The 23,023-nt window shown below is 35.7% G+C and overlaps 1 protein-coding gene across 2 annotated transcripts in view; it reads right to left on the bottom strand.

The window, feature by feature from the left end:
* Nucleotides 1-23,023, bottom strand: part of NTN4 (netrin 4) — a 126,116-nt gene that overhangs the window by 32,767 nt on the left and 70,326 nt on the right. For both annotated transcript variants that reach the window (XM_058741728.1, XM_058741729.1), the window contains exons 4-5: nt 9,762-9,888; nt 7,551-7,739 (exon numbers count right to left, since the gene is read on the bottom strand). In XM_058741728.1, the coding sequence (XP_058597711.1) occupies nt 7,551-7,739; nt 9,762-9,888 (316 nt within the window). The remainder of the gene's footprint in view (nt 1-7,550; nt 7,740-9,761; nt 9,889-23,023) is intronic.

Below are 23,023 nucleotides of genomic sequence, written 5' to 3'. Positions count from 1 at the left end.
AGAGATTCACATTTTCCCTTGTGTTTACAGACCTTAAATGCACTGTCCTTTACTTTTTTTTTTTCTGAGTTGTAGAAATAAATTTAGTTCCAATGATCTCTACTAGTCTTAAAAAAACAAACATCTCTAGAATCCTCAAAGTGCTTTCTTGGCTATGGAAATGTGTTGTTGATTGTTTGTGTCCCATGGTTGATCCTACTTAAGATTGTAATAAAGAGGAAGCGAGAACAGAGATGATTTAATTATAAATCTATTGGCCAGTAGATTTGGTTTAGAGCTCTTTTTATTCAGGTCTGATGAATTTATTACCATCAACTAAAAAATGTATATGTAAGGACAATAGCATTCAGCATAGAGCTTGTCAGGAGAGTGGAAGGGAAAAATAGCCTGGAACATCAATGGAGCCAATAAATCCTTGGCTTATTTGGCAGAGAGTTAGCTACCTAACTGTGAACAGAGTCTCAAGATTAATGTCACCAGTATTTGTTGGATGGAAAAATGTGTCCAGGTAAGTATTCTGTTAAATGTATATATATGTAATCTGTGAGGAAGAATAACATCAATTCATTTGATTTTCTAGATCAACTCATTAAAGTCAACAAAGGCAATCATTAATTAGAAAGTAGTACAAATATTGTGTTTCAGTACTTTTAGAGGAAAAAATAAAAACAGCCACCAAAGAAGTATCAGAGGCATCTCTTCAAGGAAGTCTTCCCTTAATTGCTTTCACCCTACCCTACACTCTAAGAAGCTTGATGTATCCCTTTCATTGCATTTGCTCATATAGTGGGGATAATAGTACCAACATCAAACAGCTTTTGTGGAAGTTAATACATATACAAAGGCTAATACATATACAGCCTTTTGAACAGTAAACAGAGAATAGTAGGCACTCAATAAATGTCAACTGTTATTTATTATATCATCACCATCACCACAGTATATTGAAATAATCTGTTACTTAAATTTCTCCCCATTTAGAATTAAAGATCTCTTAGGGAAGACCTTTTTCTCTTTACAGACCTAGTGCTTACTGCAATGCCTGGCATAGAGGAGGCACTCTGTAAGTGTTTCCTGAGCTAAACTGAGGTATAATTTATATACTTCTAGTAAATTTTGTCTGGGCTGCTGCCTCAGGTTTTCAGTGGTTCCAGCTCCTGAGAAGATAACTAGGAAATAAGGGAGAGATGTTTTCATAAATCATCTCTGGAAGTCCAACAGACTATATTGCCCTGCCTTACTTAATATTCTGTTTGTGATTATTTCACTGATGGAAATAGAAGGTTTACTATTTCCTTGATATACAGTTGTAGGCTCTAGCACTTAGAAATGAGGAAGAAATATACAGAAGGAATATTCTAGGATATATCTTCCCAAGTGAAGTCTTTCCATAGATATGTCACTATATAATAGCAGTATTTTCCAGCATTTTCCAATATTAGGCATAACTTGAGCATAGCACAGTAACAAAAAGAAAACAAAACAAAAATTTTAAAAGGTATTTATCTTGGCTCCTTAGACACTCTGTAAGAAAAGCATTCTTTGGTTAAATCTGAGAGACACACCTCAAAGTTTTATAGGAGGTTTATAATGAACATTATTAGCATATGAAATGCTCAGAGAAATCCTGAATAAGTACTTGATTAATTCATCATTTCTTAAATTTTGAAAGTCATAGAAAAAATTTTCCTTATCTAATTCCTATTGACATCTCATGGAGTTAGTGTTGCATGAATCAAACTTTGGAAAATGCTGCACTACGGAAAAATATTCATCCAGTTTTCTATTTTTTAATCAGTACATCTCTATGTAATTCATTTTTATAAATTCTAAGTTCATATGCATACAAATAGAAATGCAAATCTTGGCTAACTTGGATGTTCTGGGAATGGTAGGATGTTCTAGCTGACTTAACTGTAGAGTAAGTGCTAAGATGCATTTAACCTTTGTTGAAAAGCATTCTGAGTGTGCCTGGCTGGCTCAGTCGGTAGAGACTCATGTTCTTGGGGTTGTGAGTTCACAATTGGGTGTAGAGATTACTTAAGAATAAAATCTTAAAAAGACAGAGAGAGAGAGAGAGAGAGAGAGAGAGAAGAGAAGCATTCTGAAGCAATCTTAAACTTTAGTATGATACAGTCATCTGGGAATTTTGTTAAAGTGCATATTTGGTTCATTAGGTCTGGGATGGGATAAGAAGTTCTGTATTTTCTAATCAGCAACTGAATGATGCCAACGGGGCTGGCCTATGGACCACACACTGAGTTGCAGGTTACTTTTCCGCCTTGGTAAGCACAGTAGAATAAATATAATAAAATTGTTATTTTGAATAACATTGTACATGTTGATATAAGCACACACTGAGATAGTTTAAATTTTTTAATATCATATCATAATATTGACTTGTTTTCTTGATACTACCTTCCTCAGAAAAGTAGGAACTAATGGGGGGAAAGTTCTAGTTACAGCAATATCTCTATCAGCATCTAGCATGAAATCTGGTACACTGTAACGTTAGTAAATGTTATCATATTAGTAAATTTATCATAAACTTTGTCAAAGTTAATAACTCTGAAGGTGGTACATAGACACATCTGTTAAGGAGATGGTCAATGATATGAAAATATTACTAGATAAAAAAATGAAAACTCTACCAAACATGTTGACAATCAAACAATATATTACAGAGAGTATGAAGGTAGAGAAAAGAACTGGATGTACGAATAAGTATTGGGAGTTCCCCCTGGTTCAGAAAAGGTGAGAGAAGAACAGAAAGAATAATATTCTGGAAGAAGGTGCCGGTAAAGAAATCCATGCTAGGGAAGTTGACACAGATATCTTGTCCCAAACATATGCCAGAATAGCCATAAAATGAATGGGGATATGCTTTCCTCAGTTGTCTAATCAGTGGATCAGGGGGCTGTCCGGAGAAGGAAAGAAGGAAATATGGATCTTCCCTACTAATCCATCTACCACCTACAATTACGCTAGAAGGACTAAATTGGTATCAGTTATTTTCATAACTTCCTTACTTGGTGCATTAAATACTATGAAGGTATTTGTTTAGGAGTGATTAGCAATTTCACTTAGCAGTAGTATTTTCTATCTTTCAGTCTTTCAGAATCTCATGACAACTTAAAGAGTTGAGTAAGTCAGGCAAATATGTTCTAAATACCTCATAATATTTCAGGGTTTTTTTTTTAAATGTATTAATGTGGTCTTGATGGTGTTTTCACTGAAATGGCTTTGGTGCTTTATTTAGGTCTTCTAATACTTAGATAATGCCTATAAATATCAACTTGGTAGGGCCCATGAAAAATTATGCTAAATGATATTTATTGGTTGATTTTCAACCACTTGTGGGTAGTGCAGTCAGCTCCATCTCACTGTCAAAGATGAGGACACCAGGCAACCACCCATATTTTCTACTATTCTCATTCCCTTTTGTGTTGTTGCCTTCCTCCCTCTTTCTTGCCTTTATGGCCATTCTGAATTTTTTTCAGTTCTCAAAGTATGTTATGTTCTTTGTCCTTCTGTTCCATTTTGGCTCTGGTTGTTTTCTCCACTAGGAATAAACTTAACCGTGCTTGTTGATTCCTATTAAACTTCAGGCCTCAGGTTTTATATCAAAACTCAAAACATTCAACTTGTTTTTTTAATTAATTTTTTAAAGTTTATTTGTTATGTAGAGAGAGAGAAAGTACAAGCAGAGAAGGAACAGAAAGAGAGGGAGAGAATCCCAAGCAGGCTGCACACTGTCAGCACAGAGCCTGATGCAGGCTTGAACTCACGAACTATGAGATCATGACCTGAGCCAAAACCAAGAGTCAGATGCTTAACCAACTGAGCCACTCAGGCACCCCAAAACATTCAACTCTTGTTAAATGCTCCTCCTATGAGCTCCCTCCACACTCTCTAACACAATACTGAGCATACTTACGTGATCTAACATACATGTGCACACATACATACCACTATTTGCGTACATAAACACCTATAAGACAGACATATATACTTTTACACAAATTCTCACATAAATAAACACTGTGAAAAGACTGTGTCTCTCTTATGTGTTGTTAGTTTTAGCTACATTCTCACATTTTGCTTATGTTTTTATAGAACTGGTAGTTTGGGGACCAAAACCTGTAAATTCTTTTTTTTTTTTGTACAAGTCTCTAAAAGAGTTGTATAAGTAAAGTAGTGATCATTAACAAGGAGTCACTTTTTAACTAATCTCCTTTTTCATGATCTTTTTGTAAAATACTGAATTTAAAATTCTAGGATTTAAAAAGCTCTCTAGGATTTAAAAAGCTAGAGCTGGCAACCTTTTTATATTTTGTAAGAATATGAGCCATAGCTTGAACACAACACAGTAACAAAAAGAAACAAAACAAAAATTTTTAAAGGTATTTATCTTGGCTCCAGGTCTGCCAATAAACCTTTTATATTTCTTTTAAAAAATTTTTAATGTTTATTTATTTTTGAGAGAGAGAGAGAGAGAAAGAGAGCGCGTGCGTGCAAGCTGGGGAAGAGTAGAAAGAGAGGGAGACACAGAATCCGAAGCAGGCTCCAGGCTCTGAGCTGTCAGCACTGAGCCTAATGAGAGGCTTGACTCACAGACTGCGAGATCATGTCCTGAGCGCAAGTCCAATGCCTAACCGACTGAGCCACTCAGGTGCCCCAAACCTTTTCTATTTCTATTTTTAATGGTTAAAGAACTTTGTTTAGTTCCCTGATGTGTCCCTAGCTCTTGGCACTCAATAGGCACTCAATATATATACATTGAGTGTCTGAATGAACAAATATATGTTAAGTACATTGTGCAACATAGTGTTTCAAATCAATGCTATTTAATAGTATCTTTGAAAATGTTCCCCATTGGGGTGCCTGGGTGGCTCAGTTAGTTAAGCATCCAACTCTTGATTTCAGCTCAGGTCATGATGTCATGTTTGTGAGTTCAAGTCCCATGTCGGGCTCTGAGCTGAGTGTGGAGTCTGCTTGGGATTCTCTTCCCCCCTCTCTCTCTGCCCCTCCCTTGCTTTCTCTCTTTCTCTCTCTCTCTCAAAATGAGTAAATAAACTTTTTTTAAAAAGCAATAAAAAGAAAAATGTTGCCTGTTGTCCAACAAGAGAGTTACCTTATCTAAGTTACTCAATGATAAATTCCTTTTCTATATTATTTGCTTAGTAGTTAGTACATTCTCATTTTTAGACATTTCTACTAGTGGTCTGAGGATATGCAATACACATATATACATATCTATCTATTATATATTTTAAAATATATATCTTTTCTTTTTAAACTTTTATTTTTAAGTAATTTCTATACCCAACGTGGGGCTTGAACTAACTCATGACCCTGAGATTAAAAGTAGCATGTTCAGGGCACCTGGGTGGCTCAGTGGGTTAAGTGTTCAATTTCAGTTCAGGTCATGATCTCACAGTTCATGGGTTCAAGCCCCACATCAGGCTCTGTGCTGACAGTTCAGAGCCTGGAGCCTGCTTCAGATTCTGTCTCCCTGTCTCTCTGCCCCTCCCCTGCTTGCTCTCTGTCTCTCTCTCTCTCTGTCTCTCTCTCTCTCTCTCTCAAAAAAGTGAAGAAACATTAAGAAAAAAAAAAAAGAGTCGCATGTTCTAGAGACTAAGCCAGCAAGGCACTGCTCTATCTATTTAAATATATCCTGTAGAAAATGGTATTAGGACTGAATATATTGTGAGTCTAAGCAATTTTATAAGCAGACCCTTCATTGAGCACTTGGGGCTGGGTCTTTATTTTATTTCCCAAGGTACTGTGGATTTTAAAGATGTAATTATCTTTGACATAAAGTATTTTAAATCAATAAAGAGTAGAAATTCTGTAGCATTATTTCCCACCTTCTATCTTATAGGACAATAATAGCTATTATAATGCTAGTTTCCATTTCTTGAGAGCTTTCTATAAAGGCAATGTGCTAAATAGTTTACATACTTTATTTTATATAATTCTCATTACCACCCTATGGGGAGAAAAAAAAATCAAAATCCAAACAGCTTTAATAGCTGGCATAAGATCACATAACCATAAGGATCAGGGAAAGGTTCTATTCCAGATCTGTTTAAAACCCATTCAAATGAAAGGAGCAGGAGTAAAATGGAATTCTCAGAGAAATATTAAGATGCAAATCTAAATTTTGGGCTCAATGTTGAAAGTGAGCTGTGCCACCTTCTGTCTTCTACAATTTAAGAGAGAAAGCTTGTAACAAGCAAGAGCACTCAAATTTCATGTAGATATCTCCTGTCTGATGTTAAAAATATGTATTTTTCAAGAGCAATAGAATTTTTTTCCTTTAAATTAAAAAAAGGCAAGATTTTAAATGATTCTTTCCCATTGTATTGCTCCCTTCCTGTCACTGTTTTTGAGCCAGAACATGGAGTCCTTGGTGGGGAAAGGAAATGCATGATCATCAATCTCCATTAACAGTCTTGAGTGGTTTTTGTCGTCTAATAATTTCTGAGTTGATAGATGTATAGCTACTCATGTAGTTAGATGAGCTTTTCATCCACATTGGACATCTCCTTAAGCTCTGACTGTGCCCTTCAGAGTCACATGTTTCAGATAATGTCTCATTAATTGAGCAGATCTTTTAAATTCTACTCTTTTTTCATATAAACGTCTTCTTGGAATTATGCTAACAAAAAAGCAAAATCCATTTTATGGTGTTTTGGGGAAGGTAGGGGATTATTGTTATGTTCTAAATTAGTCTATAATACAGGGGTACAGTAAGGCAGTGTCAACCAAAGTATATTCATAATGATATGAAAACCTGTGGTTTTTCAGATTTCACATTTGCTGTAGAGATGAAGCTAGAATGACCCAAGTGCAGATAATAACTCTTTATTTCATCAGTTTGAGTTCACTTATTGTCTAAGTCCTACTCATATATTTAGTCTTAAGATAATTTTACAAGAAAAGAAAACACTTTTCTTGGTAACCTCTGCACCAAATGTGGGGCTTGAACTCATGATCCCAAGATCAAGAGTCACATGTTCTACAAACCAAGCCACCCAGCATCCCCTTAAAAAATTTTTAAAGGGCACCTGAGTGGCTGGGTCAGTTGAGTGTCAGACTTCGACTCAGGTCATGATCTCACAGTTCCTGAGTTCAAGCCCCACATCGGGCTCACTGCTGTAAGCACAGAGCCCTCTTCAGATCTTCTGTCCCTCCCCCACTGATGCTCTTTCAAAAATAAGTAAAACATTTAAAAATTTATTGTAAATATATCTTTCTTTCAGCATCCTTTTTTTTTTTATCTCGGGTCATCTAGTTTTCCAAAATGTGATGCTATGGGAAAAAATTTTACTTCATGCAGAGTGATAAAGGAGATTATTTTTATGAAGTTGAAAGTTCATGCCTTTTATCAATGAAGAAATGAACTAGTGTATGTGAGTGTATTGTCTGAGAATTTCATGACCTCTCTCCCATGGATCAGCATATAAAAGATGGAAAGATTCATCTCTTTTGTACAAAGCAAGTTTTTTTTTTTTTTTTTTTTCAGTAACCACTAGTTGACTTACTTTTGCAAGCATCTGGAGCAGAAAAAGGTCTCCGGAGGTCCCGGTAGAAGCCTGGCTTACATCGCTGGCAATGCTGACCTTCTGTGTTGTGCTGACAGTCATTGCAGACACCCCCACTACGATTACCTGATGACTCCCACACCTTAATGTCAAAGTGACAGGCATCAGCATGCCCATTGCACTTGCAGGCTGAGGGGGGGAAAAGGCATGGGAGGAAACCAAATAATTAAAAATAAAACAACAGGTTCTCTAATATTCAGGCAGTTAAAAATAGGGTAAGCTGATTGCTAACTTTTTAATTCAAATATAATTAACATATAGTGTTATTTTTAAAAATTTATTTTTAGTTTTTTAAATAGTGCATATTTTCACAGTACATGCTCAAAACATATAAAGTATATAAAAGGCAGACAATGAGAACTCTAGTATCCCTATCCCTGTGTATCCTGTCCTCCCTATTTTTAACAGGTTACTACTTTTTTTTTTTTTCAGTTTCTTGTGTATCCTTCCAGTGTTTCTTTGTAATTTTTAATTAAAAAATAATTAAGTTTTGGGATATGCCTGAAAGTCAGCAAGGCATAGATCCATCTCCTTAGGCAGAGATGTTACTGTTTCCTTAGCAACTGGGGTTGGCATTTATTGTGGAAAAACTATTTGAGTGGCTACCCATTTCCTCCCCCCTTTAATGGTAACACTTCACAATTTCTATTCCTGCTGCTTCCCAAGGACCAGAGTCATCACTGTGGGTCCCCTGACCATGCTTAGAAAACTCCACATTGTCAGGCATTATTTGAAAATGAAAATTCATATTGCAGATACAGGTCTGAATTCATGCTCACTGAGAAGCCTAGAAGGAACCTTATGGGGACAGGGATTAGGAATTTGTCAGGTAGATTGATTTGTCTTTCATGAAGTACTATTCCTTAGCTATTGATGTACTGGTGAGTACAAGATAGTTTCCTATAGAAGCCTGAATTTTTTTTAGAGAAGAGACCCACATTGTTTCTTTTGTAACAATTTCTCTAAGTCATTTATAATATCAATAGCACCACGTGACAAGTCTCTGTGTTCTACAGGTCTTTAGATACGCAGTTGGTGTCTGTGGAAAGGACCGGGAATGGCACTCTAGGAATTTAGGAGAAATTCTTTAGATTCTTTTGATGAGTGATTTAGAATAAGAATGCAGACATTTTCGTGGACGTCAACCCATGTTTGTGCTATTGTTTTTTCATTGTTTCCTTGATGTGTTGTTATGATATTTTGACCAGGTTCATAATCTTTAAAAAGCATAATATAAGATAATTCAGGATTTATGCCTAGAGGAAATCCTTTACTTTTCCTAGAAACTAAAATAAATCAATTATGATTCCAAATTATGTATGGGAAGAGACTTCCCACAATGTTACCCACGGTGCTTGCCTTTTAAATCCTTGTAAAATTGAAGTTTGTGAGTATAAACATTGTTATGGGCATGTGTATGTGTCTGAACATTTTGAACTGCAAAAAAAAAAAATCGTTTTTATTCCCATATTTTTTTACCCTTTTATCTAATCTTGAAACTCCCAAGTTAGCCTTGGTAATGTAGTCCAGTTCTTGACTAACTGGCTTAATTTCAAATTTGATCTGTCATTTCAAGTTATCATAAGTGAAAAAAAAGGCATTAGGCATTACTGAAAAAAAAAACACAAACATTTAATTTGGAGTCTGAAGAACTGTGATCAAGTCCTGACAATCATTTACTAACTTTGGCAAGTTACTTAATCTTACTGAGCCTCAATTTCCTGATCTCTAAAATGGGATTAACACCATCTGCTTTATAGGTTTGTTTTGAGAACCGAACTGGAGATAGCTATTTTCATGGTTATAATTCAATATTTCAGCTGTGAGGGTAATTGTATGCCATAATCCTCCTGTTGCTCTTGTGTCTAGCTATGTTTTTATTATGTCAACTTCTCAAGAAGGGTGCTTAGATTCTGCAAAGCATCCAAGCATTGGGCAACACGTTGTTGGTAAAATAGTCATATTGGCAACTTTGCAAACAGCATTTGTTTCCAATGGTGGAGGTTTTAGTGGGCAGTGATATGGGCTATATTTGTGTCGGTTACAGTGCCTGTCATCCACCACTTTATGTTGTATTTCTAGAGACCAAGGAGTCCAGAGATAAGTTTACTTTACAAAGAAGGCTTTTAGTCTTGTGGGCTTGGTACTCACTTCTGCACTCTTTAGGAGATCCTGTTTTGCCATCAGCTGCCTCCCAGGGGCGGTCATTGTATAATGGTGCACAGTGTTGGCAGTGGGTGCCTGCTGTGTTGTGCTTACACATACACTTCCCATGGACCTACAAACAAAAATAAGTAAGAGCTGTGAGGCACAAACAATGCTGGGAAGGAATATTCTTCCCATAGTCTTATCTCATTGGTTGGCTTTAGCAATATGATGTTCATACACTTCCCTAAAAAAGCCATCAAGATGGGAGATCCTTTCTTTGGTTTGTCTTGTGATTAATTCAAAAGGTTACATAATATATTTTTCTTGGCTGTAAATTATGTGACCCTAATGTGCAATTCTTAGGTACTGGCTAGATATTTACTTAAATTTTTAATGCCTTAACATTTTTAAATTCTTTACACAAGAGTACTACATCCTCACTATAGAAAATTTGGAAATTTGTAAATATGATTATCTCATATCATAATCATAATCAACATTTGAAGTTTATATTTCTAGTACTTTAAAATATAATTATGTAATTCTTTTCTCATATAACAAAATATTGACATCTTTCCATTTCATTAAATATTCTTGTACAACACACATTTTAATGGCTCCCTTGTATGGTGTACAACTTATTTTACCAATCACCTATTTTTGGTTAATTAGGTTTTTAAATATTTTTACATATATTTTAATTCTATAATGAATATCCTTGTAGCTAACTGTTTGTGTACATCTTTGTTTGGAATGTGTTTTCTAGAAGTAAAATTGATCAATCAAAAATGTATATATTTTTGAGGCAGCTGGGTGGCTCAGTCAGTTGAGTGTCTGACTCTTGATTTCAGCTCAGGTCATGATCCCAGGATTGTGGGATTGAGCCCTGAGTTGGGCCCCATGCTGAGTGTGGAGCCTGTTTAGGACTCTCTCTCCCTCTGCTCATCTCTCCCGTTTGTGTGTTGTCTCTCTCTCTCTAAAATAAAAATAAATAAATAAAATAAAAAACTTTATAAAAAAACAGACATATGTGTGTGTGTGTGTGTGTGTGTATGTATATATAGTTGTTTAAGACTTTGAATATATTTTGTCATAATTACCATAAAATTTTCTTTTCATCCTACAATTCAGAGTAGTCGAGGATTTATTAAAATAGTGTTTCTCACAGGGAGGAATACTTTAGTAGAATTCTTTAGGATCTGAGAGTTTTATGAGGATTTTAATATTGTTTGTATAATCTCACCAATAATTTCTAAAAATTAATATCTTGGATCATTTTGAATACTCCCTAGTAACTGTTGCCATGAATTCCAGTACCAACATGCACTTACTGACATGTGATGTCATGACTGTACAAATGAGAGTTTTGTAAAGTAGCTCAGAATGGGGTTTTCAAATTTGGATCTATAAGGGTTTTTTTTCTTGAGAAACAGTAGAAAAGGTAAATTAGCATGAAAGTAATAAATTATACCAACCAGTCAACAAATATAACTACCAAAATAGGCAATATGTTAGGCAATGTTTGGTACACAAAGCATTACAAAACATAATTTGTGTTTCAGAATAGTGTAATGTAGGTGGATAAAATATTTACATATAAAAATATTATAGATAAATAAGACAATAAATACCTAAGAAAACAAAATGATGTGAGAATTTAAAAGATGCAGAAGTCATCAGAGATTAGCAGTTGTGGGGGCTTTAGAAGGGGGTTGAATTTTAAGCTGGTCCTTAAACATGGGCAGTATTTCTGACAGGCAGAAGGGAAGAGACTTTCCAGGAAGAGGAAACAAAATGAATCAAGTTGTGGTGCTAGGAGGCTACGGAGAATCTCTGAACAAAGTTTATTTCAGTACAGCTAAAATATTTTGATGGCAATGATAAAGGAACTACTAAAAATGACATGAAATGACATGTACTTGGGGTGGGCAGAATCAAAATGAGTCCCTAGAGCTCAACAAATCTGGAAATAGCTACACCAATACATTGATGAACTATGCCTGACCTAATTTAACCCTAGAGTAAGTTGTGTTTTCTTACCCAGGAGCCCCTTTGTTTTTTAATTCTCTTAGTGCCTCTTCACTGGTAGAGGCATTCTGGATTATGCATTATCCAAGTGTGTGATATGATTACTACAGACATTATGCTCACAAAAAGTTCAAGGAATTATATAGGCATGGAGGACTGAAGACTCCTTGTGAATGATCCGTATGAAACCTAAGTGTTATAGTCTGGAAAATTTAATAAATAATGATTTTGATGGCCATGTTGCTAAATTTCATTTCTTTGTATTATAATGTAAGTTTTTTTAGTTAGTGAAAATTAATTATAGCTGCTCTTTTAGTTCTTAGGGATTAATTAAAGAATATAACTTTTTTTAAGAGGGTGGGATTAGCTCCTTAGAGTATGATGATGCAAAAATTTTTGTTGATTTTCCTTATAGAAACGGAACTAGTGTTATAGATTCAATTTACTGATTTGGGTACTGGAAAGCCCAAGTGTGAGCTGAGTTACAGTCACCTATTTTCTTGGGCTTCTCTTTGTGACTATCTCTGCTAGGAGCTGTTTACATGTGAAGTTCCATGGAGTTCACATCTCCATGTTGGTAAGTAAGATACATCTCCATTCACACATTCAGGTAAATTCTAAAGACAAATTTGCACTTCAGTTTGGAATCTGTAGGAATTCAATTTTTACTGCTCTATAAGAGTGTGGTCTTTTTATCCTAGCTCTTGGAAATCTGGTTTTTCATATATTCTGATAGAAATCCTCCAGTCTTACTGTTTTTATTAAATCTTTTAAATTCAACCTTCCTTAGTACGATGAAAAACAGAAACTCTTTATTATATAACTTTGGTGTGGTAAGATTCGCTAAAGGCTCTTAGTAAACCTGGACAGTTCTTTGTTTACTTGTGCTAGATGTTGATTTCAAGCAAAATGGAGTCTTTGGAAAAACTGAGAAAGAAAAATCTCTCAAAGTTGAAGATTTTGGTAAAGTGAAGATATACTTATATAGCTGGCAGAAGTCGGTAGCATAATGAAAATAACGAGAAGAGTAGTTTTATAATTAATTCCCTAAGTTCTATAACCTATTTTTAAAAAAATACTACACACAAAACATCTAGGATACAAATATTTAATGGCATTAGAGTCAGAATTCCTAGAATAAACCATCCCTAATTCACCACTGCTGTTATATGGAGTACTATCTGAGGGGGGCATTTTAGAAAATGTTAAGTCTAACTAACATAAATATGGTAAAGACCAACATCAACAAATGCTATTTGTGTAAAACTTCTTAGTCCTTGAGGCTGTGTCTTAAAGAACACATAGGATTTTCCTTAGAGACAAGGACAAGAAGATAAGAATCCCAAAGGAATATTCTAGAAAAAAAGTCAGTAAATAAAGAGGGCATGTGTTGGGGGATTGGTTCTATATAGATCATGAAGCACATTAAATATTAGCTTAGGGTGCTGGAATTTACCCTGTAGGTACTGAAGATCTATGAAAATTTTTGTGTAAGGAAATGATTAAAAGGTATATTAAATACACTTCTTTTCTTCTTTAAAAAAAAAAACTTTCTACCTCATTCTTATCTTGTCTGTTGTGTTCTTTCTTCCCCTTCCTCTTTTACTATTTCTTATAGTATTTCTTATAGTATATATATATATACAAAAATATATATATATATTTATGTGTGTGTGTGTGTGTGTGTGTGTGTGGTCATTTTATACATATATATACAGTAAAACCTTGGTTTGAGAGCATAATTCGTTCCAGAAACATGCTTGTAATCCAAAGCACTTGTATATCAAAGCAACTTTCAAGAACCATTGGCTCAGTTGTGATCATGTGATGTTCGGCATCATGTACTACTCATACTGCAAGACATTGGTCGTTTATCAAGTTAAAATTTCTTAGAAATGTTTGCTTCTCTTGCAGAACACTCACAAAACAAGTTACTCACAATCCAAGGTTTTACTGTATATTTTTTTACCCCAGCTTATGCTTTCCAACAGTCAGTGGCACTCACAACTCACATATCTTTTCTGATAATGTTCAAAATTTTTCAAGGTTGTTAATTCTTATATTATTGCTTTTTAGCATCCTTTCTACTTTTAAACAACCACTTACTAAGTACTATATAAAGATAGATGCTACAAAGTATTGTTCATTCTCTTTGGAAGAACCAAACTATCGTTATAGGTCAATTTATCAGGTTTGATCTTGGAATGCCCCAGACTTATAAGTAATTTCACCCAGCTGATAGGTTAGCCCTGGCCCACAAATTCCAGGCCTCAGGAGGCCACAGACATATAGGGAAACCTCATCAAACATTCACATGTATTACAAGATAATGGGGGCAGGTCAATTCCCTCTGGAGTAAGGATTTCAGAGCATTCCCTTGCTCCCACATGCTGAGAATTGGGATGAACCTCCCAGGGTCTGAAAAATGCCAGCTTAGCAAATTTTTCTGCACACAGAAAAATTCAAGGAGCTGTCATTTTGAGAATTACCAAAAATAGCTGTAAATCATTACCTAGACCATCTGAAACAAGAAGTCCTTCCTCAGCAATACAACTGTTACTGTTCAAGCTTGAAAGATCACCCACTATTTGATGCTTGTGAAAAATGTGCAAGTAAAACTAGGTCTTTATTGAAAGAAAAGAAAAAAAACCAAAAAGGAATCTTTAGTAACAAGTTAAACATGGCTCTTGTTTGGTCACAAACATGAATTAGATAAAGGGCAGGAAAATGGGATTATGTACTTAAGGTTTAGTTGAAGAAGAGTGATGTCTGGCTGTCTAATTGGAAAAGGAGAAATTGACTTTAATAACAAATTTATAACTCCTAATTATATAAGAAATATTCCTTGGCATTTTGGATATTCTATGCATTTCATAACTTCCTCCCTTATACTAAGTACTTTATTCTATTAATGTCAAAATTTTTCCTACTGGGACGCCTGGGTGGTTCAGTCAGTTAAGCATCCAACTCTTTATTTCAGCTCAGGTTATGATCCCAAGGATTGAGCCCCACTGTTAGTGCAGAGCCTGCTTGGGGTTCTTTCTCTCCTTCTCTCTCTGCCCCTTCCTCATGTTCTCTCTCTCTTAAAGAAAATAAACATTAAAAAATTTCCTACTTGTATCTAATATTACTTATTTGTTACTAATATTAATCTATTTGCAAGTAATTTTTAGCATACTTATAGGGAAGGACTCATGCAAACTTTGAACAAGTAATTTGAGCAATTATTGGAACAGAATGCTCATTAGTAGCTATGCACTTCAGTGACAAATATATATTAGAGCCAAAAAGATAAGGAGAGAAAATACAGTTTCTACATATTTGAGGCTCAAAATATAGGAATCTGGGTGGGGGCAAAATGAGGAAATTATTATCTTTCAAATCCATCCCTATAAGACAGACAGTCTTGCTTAGAAAAGCTGCTTCTTCGGGCGCCTGGGTGGCGCAGTCGGTTAAGCGTCCGACTTCAGCCAGGTCACGATCTCGCGGTCCGTGAGTTCGAGCCCCGCGTCAGGCTCTGGGCCGATGGCTCGGAGCCTGGAGCCTGTTTCCGATTCTGTGTCTCCCTCTCTCTCTGCCCCTCCCCCGTTCATGCTCTGTCTCTCTCTGTCCCAAAAATAAAAAAAATAAAAAAACGTTGAAAAAAAAAAAAAAAGCTGCTTCTTCATTGTTGCTTTTGAGGCAGAAAGCCTTCTAGTAGTCTGCAGCCATGGAATTGAGGAAGTTGGCCACAGCAAGAGGTTGTGAGAATTGGATGACTGGTAGTGTCAGGCAAATGGGTTGGACAATCACTTATCAAGATGTCGTAAAACATTTAACCATTAGATGGGAGATTGCCTTAGACAACTTTTAGGGTCCTACCAGACTTAGGGTTCTATGATTTTTTTTTTTAACGTTTATTTATTTTTGAGACAGAGAGAGGCAGAGGATGAACGGGGGAGGGTCAGAGAGAGAAGGAGACACAGAATCGGAAGCAGGCTCCAGGCTCTGAGCCATCAGCCCAGAGCCCAATGCGGGGCTCGAACTCATCACAGACCGCGAGATGGTGACCTGAGCTGAAGTCGGACGATTAACCGACTGAGCCACCCAGGCGCCCCATGGGTTCTATGATTTTAAGGCCTGCTTCTCTGTGTTCAGAATACTGAACTACTAAAGAAGACTCATGTGGCTGGGTCTTATTATCTCACCAATGCAGAACATTTCCAGATCATCTGAAAACCAAACAAGGGAGAGCAAAGAAAGTATGTATGTCTTCATTCCTGCAGCACTTCTTGTGACACAAAGGAAAAGGTAAATAAATGTTAATAATCTCTGAAGACAGACTTTCATTTGTTGATACTGACTATACCTAAGCTAACATAAATTCTGTTCTTTTTTATTTTTCTCCTCCTGTTCTCCTCCCCTGCCTCATTTCCCCCATTGCTTGTGACTAAAGATATCATAGACTAAATATCATCCTAGCTCCTGCCTTTTAAATAAAGATACATTTCATCATCTAGTGATGCTTACTACAGACATTCACCATAATGGAAATTACCAAAGCAAAAAATCAATCTGGTAAATTCTTTAGAGGACTCATATTAATTGAATTCTTTTAGGAATGCCTGATAAAATTTGCTTCCCAACTGCTTTCCAAGAAAGAAAGGAACAGCTGTTGTTCGTGTCCTGCTAAAAATTACAATGAAAGTTAGTGGGGGGGAAGGGGAGGAGACTTTACAGCTAAGTATTCAGAAATTCTTCAATTTCATAAATTAAGTAATTTCCTTGTGCTATTGTGCCATTATTGTTTACATATACATGATTTTATTTTCATTTTTACCATTCAATTTTGAATTTTGATGGAAAAATGAGTCTTCTATTATACTGTCATTGGAACTTTAAAAAATGTTTGTGAAAAGAGAATGCAAACAGTGCCTACTCTATGAACCAAAGGAAAATGCCCACTTAAAGGCAGCTGCAGCAATTCATGGAACTCCATTTAGCTATGACAAATGATTTAGAAGTAGAATAATGCTATGCAGCAATTTAAGACAAAATGTGAAGGCAAAAACTGATTAATTTATAAAGAGATAGTATGTCCCTTTTAAAGAAAAGGATTAACTTTGAAAAGAATGAACTTCTTATGCATGAAAAGAGATAAATTCTAATAATGGGCTAGCCTGTTAGAACCTGCTCCTCTAATACAGGACAAAAACATGGGCAACAATGCTACAGCACAAACCTTTGAATAGAGAGTATTGTCAGGAAACATGTCTTTTCATTAACAAATAAAATATTCCTTTTCCCCATTAAAGGTTTGCATGTTTTAATTTAACAGAAGATGTGGGAGTTCTATGGTGAATATGAAGCATAATAATTGAATTTGGTGGAAAAGGGGGCTTGAAACATTCTGTCAGAATGGGGCAAAAGAGGTTGAAGGCTGGTTCCAAACTCTTGCCCAATAATACATATAGCAAGAATGCAACGAATTGAAAAAGTTTTACAAGGGCACCTTTTGGGATGAGCACTGGGTGTTGTATGGAAACCAATTTCACAATAAATTTCATATACTGAAAAAAAAATGCAAAAAAAAAAAAGAAAAAGTTTTACAATCTATTCATTGGTCTGAAGTTGGACACTAGAGAAAACAGCTCTTGTGAGAAAGTATGGGCAATAAAATAAAGATAGGTATAGAGCAGAAAAAAATATGTTTAAAGAATGAAAATTGGCCAGTACTTTGAGACTTCTCTCTTTTCAGTTAGCCAGTTGCCTGCAATTCTTAGCTTTTAAATGGGGTTGTAGGTCCAGGAGCCCATAACAATGTACTTATGCTCAGAAGGGGCAAATCCTTAAGTATTAGTAACAAACATATCAGCTGGGATTATAACCATTGGTTCTCAATCCCAGAACTGGACTCAGAGTTGCCTAGATAGAGAACGAACTGGCTTCCTGATGGAGGGAAAGGGAATGTCTTAAGGGAAGGAGCTAAAGACAAACTATGCCTATATTCACTATCTTGCCAAGAATCTTGTTCTGGCTGATAGAACTGGAAAAAAGCATGAATGGAGCCAATGTAATTTCTCAAGAAAATTGCATTTAGTGCACTGCATGGTAATCATGTGTTTATCTGCCTCTCTCCACTAGATTGTAAGCCCTTGCAGGAAAAGAACCAGTGGGTTAAATTTCTTTGAATCTCTAGTAACTGGCATAGAATATGTTTTCAATAAATATGTGTTAATTTTTTCCATTCAGGAAATATATTTTAAGGGCACATTGAGAACCTTAGTTATTGAATTTACTTCCATTTCATAAACTTGCCAAGAAAAGCAGGGTACCAATTATGCATTTAAAGTGGGAATGGGAAGGGGCACCTGGGTTGCTCAGTCAGTTAAGCGTCCGGCTTCAGCTCAGGTCATAATCTGTGCTGACAGCTCAGAGCCTGAAGCCTGCTTCAGATCCTGTGTCTCCCTCTCTCTCTGCCCCTCCCCCCACTCTTTCTCTCTCTTTCTCCCCCCCCCCTCAAAAAAATAAACATTAATAAAAAAACATTTAAAGTGGGAACGGGATACTTTCAGTTGTTTGTCACAAAACAGTATTTTGTGTAGAGTAGGATTGAAACACATTCAGGTTTGTCTAGAGTGCTTCCTATAAGGTATATAGTAGTTCACAACTGGGCAAGGCATGTTCGTAAATATGTTTTTATCTATAGTAGTCATCAATAGTTGCTCTGGGAGATCTGTAAGCTTAAGGAACACGGGTCAGTCATGGACGGAAATGAGAGTAATAATAACAATAATGATGAGGAGGATAAATAATAAGATAATAACATCAATAGTAGTGGTAGAAGCTAATATTGAGTAGCACTATGTACTGGGCACTGCTCTGGTTCATTATATAAGCATTAACTCAATGGATGTACACAAGAACCCTATAAGGTGAGTACAATTATTATTGCCATTTCACAAAGGAAACTGAAGTTTGAAGAGTTTAGATGACTTGCCTAAGGTTACAAAAGCCAGGAAGTGGTGGAGCTGTTGTATTTGAATTCTGGCAGTCCGTTATGAGTCTTCATCTTAATCCCTAACCTATGCTAGGATAAAACCCTGGGGAATAGGATTTTGAGAGATCTGCTTTGGCCAAGTCCCTTGAGGGTGTTACCTAAATAAAATAGCTGTGTTCCAGGGCGCGCCTGGGTGTCTCAGTCGGCGTCCGACTTCAGCTCGGGTCGTGAACTTGCGGTGTGTGAGTTTGAGCCCCGCAACAGGCTCTGTGCTGACAGCTCAGAGCCTGGAGCCTGCTTCAGAGTCTGTGTCTTCCATTCTCTCTGCCCCTCCCCTGCTCATGCTCTGTCTCTCTCTGTCTCTCAAAAATAAATAAATATTTAAAAAAATTAAAAACATAAAATAAAATAGCTGTGTTCCAAATCAATTTGTCCTTGAAGAGCTCTTCAGGACAGAAGCTATTTTGGACTCAAAGTGAGCCATTTCATGGGTGTTCTGGCCTTGAGTGGATTATTAGTCCTATTCCTCTGGGAGAAGCCTCGCAGTTTTGGAGATAGGGGAATACAGGAAGATTGGCCCCCCATTTCCCTCACCTGGCTTGAAAAAGTTTAGGGTACGTTGAGATGGAGAATACTTTTAAAATCTCCTTGGTTCAATGTAAAACCTCTCTGAGCACTGAAAATTCTGATGCCTCCTAGGGGCATCTCTGGGCCACTGCAAGTTTTACTTATCAAACTCCAGTGAATAAATTTACAAATGGAGATGATAACAGGAATGTAAATGAAGTCTAATTAAACATTTGCTCTTTGTGGATAGCACCTCTTTTATGTTATTTACTCTATTAGATGTGATGTGGTAGGGATAGTAATAACACATAGTGTGATGGTTTTTATAGTCAGTATTAATTTAGGTTATGGAGAATGGTTAAGGAGAACACTGCATAACCTGATTCAGATACATTTTGAGATTCAGGTTGCTGGGTTATTTCCATTTTTTCATGTACAAAATTCCATAAGCCCCCAAACTGTGATTTGTATATCTAAGTGGCAGTTTATTTGTGCCATTGTGCATGTTCTTTACCATAAAAAATCAGGAGTATTCAGAAACATACATATAAGACACATAAAATTTCCAAATGCTACCAACTTTGTGTACTCCAAATTGTGGGCATTTATTCCAAGATTACTCAAAGATGTGGTTCAGCATATCTTTTTTTAATAGTATTACAGCTAGAACTAAGAACTAAAAATCAAGTTTTGTGGGTTATCTTTCAACGTACCAAGACAAAAGAAAGCAAAAAAACCCAAAAAACAAAAAAGCAAAAACAAACAAACAAACAAAAAACCAACCTCCCCAAACCTACCTATCTGCATAAAAGAATGCAGAAACTGCTTCAGGGCAGAGAAAAGCATAATCTGGGTCTTTCAAATAAATTGCAAAACACTTTTGTATTTAAAAATATTGCTAATAAAGTAACCTCATTTTAAAAGCCAAGTGAAAGAAGGTCTTAAAATATTCCCATTGTTTTAAAATGTACTATTGTTGCAATAGTGTTTTGTTTTGTTGTAAGTGAGCACTTTAGTTTAAATTTGGGGTCCTTGAGTAATTTTAGGTAGGATTCTCTCTCACCTTTCTGAGTAATGCTTTTCTAGAACAAAGAGAAAAATCTCTTCTTTTTGCAAGTCCAGTGGTAGGGACTACTTTTCTTTATTTCCAGGGGCTTAAGAGCTCTTCAGGACAGAGGCTGGTTTTGACTCAAAGTGAGCCATTTCATGGGTGTCCTGGCCTTGAGTGGATTATTAGTCCTATTCCTCTGGGAGAAGCCTCCCATCTTTAAAGGTATCATCTTTTGAGAAAGATGCTTTGCATCTATTTGTAAGTATATTCAATATTCTTTGTCTTTGTATGTATGGTTCTTTGAATTTTCCTTTGAACAAGTTGTAACGTCTTCATTAATTAATGAGTTAAATAAAATTGTTGACCTATGTTTATTTTATATCTGTATGAGAGTCATGGCTTCACTTTTGAAAAACTTACCCTTTAACACTGCCATTTCTTATCCCACATGTGTTCATCTATCCTAAAGTTCTTCTATCAAGACTGCTTAAGCAGGTACTTCTAAAAGTGGAATTTCAACTTGCTTTGTATAGCTAAATGGGTTTTGAATGTCTTATATTTTCAAAAGATTAATTCTACTAGCTTCCTCTTTTCAGTATCATCAGGTACTTTATCTTTCCTCTGGGGACTGTAATAAATATTTCTGCCTTAAAATTACAAATAGCATTGAACTAAATATTGTGATGCCCAGGAGGCTTATGAAGATTACATTTAGATAAGATCATTCTATTGTGTACATATGCAATTTTTTCCCCACCATTACTTCATTGCATAGAACTGTTTATTTATTCTCTGTTTCCAATGGATTTTAAGAATTACTTCTGACTACTGGGCTTTGAAAAATGATGTCTAATAGACATGTTTATTTGGATAAATCCTATAAGTGAACAGAGCTAGATTATATGCATAATTTGGTTTGAGATTTGCATGTGTACAATGACAATAAAGTCAGACACTGATTTTAAGACATTTATTTCAGTGTATCTAAGGCTTTCTTGCCTTATAATATCAAATTAGCTTCTCTATAACAGCCACAATTTGTTCAGCTGTAAGATATAGAACAAGAGAAGATTGGCAAATATTATTAGATTCTTGCTATACTTCTTGTCCTTAGGCAAAGTTTGAGTTTTCTATAAAACTGTATGAGAAACTTTATCAGTGTATAGCTAAGTAATTTGAAATTTCTTTCAAGCCAAATTGCTATCTGGTCACTGTATTAAGTTTCTAGGATGGTTGTTACATAGCCATTTGAGCTACTTCATCTCTGTTCTTCATTTGATCTTAGTTAAGTTTTGTTTTTGTAACTTCACTTTGCACTTGTCTTTATACACTGAAACTTTCCCAAGGTGACAATGCAAATCAGTGATAAGATAGGGAACAGATGGGAATGCAAGGTGGTGCAGCCACTCTGGAAAACAGTATGGAGGTTCCTCAGAAAACTAAAAATGGAACTACCCTATGACCCAGCAATTGCACTACTAGGCATTTATCCACGGGATACAGGTGTGCTGTTTCGAAGGGACACATGCACCCCCATGTTTATAGCAGCACTATCAACAGTAGCCAAAGTATGGAAAGAGCCCAAATGTCCATTGATGGATGAATGGATAAAGAAGGTGTGGTATATCTATACAATGGAGTATTACTCAGAATCAAAAAGAATGAAATCTTGCCATTTGCAACTACATGGATGGAACTGGAGGGTATTATGCTAAGTGAAATTAGAGAAAAAAATCATATGACTTCATTCATATGAGGACTTTAAGAGACAAAACAGATGAACATATGGGAAGGGAAACAAAAATAATATAAAAACAGGGCGGGGGACAAAACAGAAGAGACTCATAAATATGGAGAACAAACCAAGTGTTACGGGGGGGGGGGGTTGTGGGAGGGGGGATGGGCTAAATGGGTAAGGGACACTAAGGAATCTACTCCTGAAATCATTGTAACACTATATGCTAACTAATTTGGATGTAAACTTAAAAAAAAATAATAAAATTAAAAAAAAATACAGGGGACAGAACTCCCAAGACAGTCCTAAAATATTAGAGGCTCCATCTTAGAACAGTGATGTAATCGTGAGGATTCTTTTCCTTCCCACCAACACCTAAAATAACTTTTCATGATAAACTCTTTGAGGGGAAAAGGGATATCACTTCCAATTTCTTAGTACCTATTTAATTTTAATAATTTTAGAAAAAAATGGTGGAATTAACAATAATAACTTCTAATATGCTGTTAAAACTATTAACACATAACTGTGAGACAAGAACCTGGGAAATTAAGTGAAGGTAAAAACTAGTAGAACTCATTTTGTAAGTAACTTATCTGTCAAGCAGTGTTTGACATGAGAATGAAGGAAGGATTTGTGAGGATTTATTCAATGTCTTTTTGGATTTAGATGGTTTTTATAATTAGTTGGGGGCCAGGTAAATTCTATTAGAAATGCTGTGGGGATTAATAAGTACTTTTCATCCCATTGACATTCACTTGCTCAATGTGTTCACATAGCTTCTGGTTATATAAAGGAAAATTCCTTGTCACAGACTATTTTGCATTTTCTTACAAAGTTTTTTTTTTCTTTTTTTTTAATTTAATTCACTCTAGTTCACATTTCCCACTGTTTTCCTTCTTTCT

Source organism: Neofelis nebulosa, chromosome 8 (genome assembly GCF_028018385.1).
Source record: "Neofelis nebulosa isolate mNeoNeb1 chromosome 8, mNeoNeb1.pri, whole genome shotgun sequence".
Lineage (NCBI taxonomy): Eukaryota > Metazoa > Chordata > Mammalia > Carnivora > Felidae > Neofelis > Neofelis nebulosa.
The sequence above is the reverse complement of the archived record's forward strand: the minus strand, read 5'-3'. Positions and strand labels throughout refer to the sequence as shown.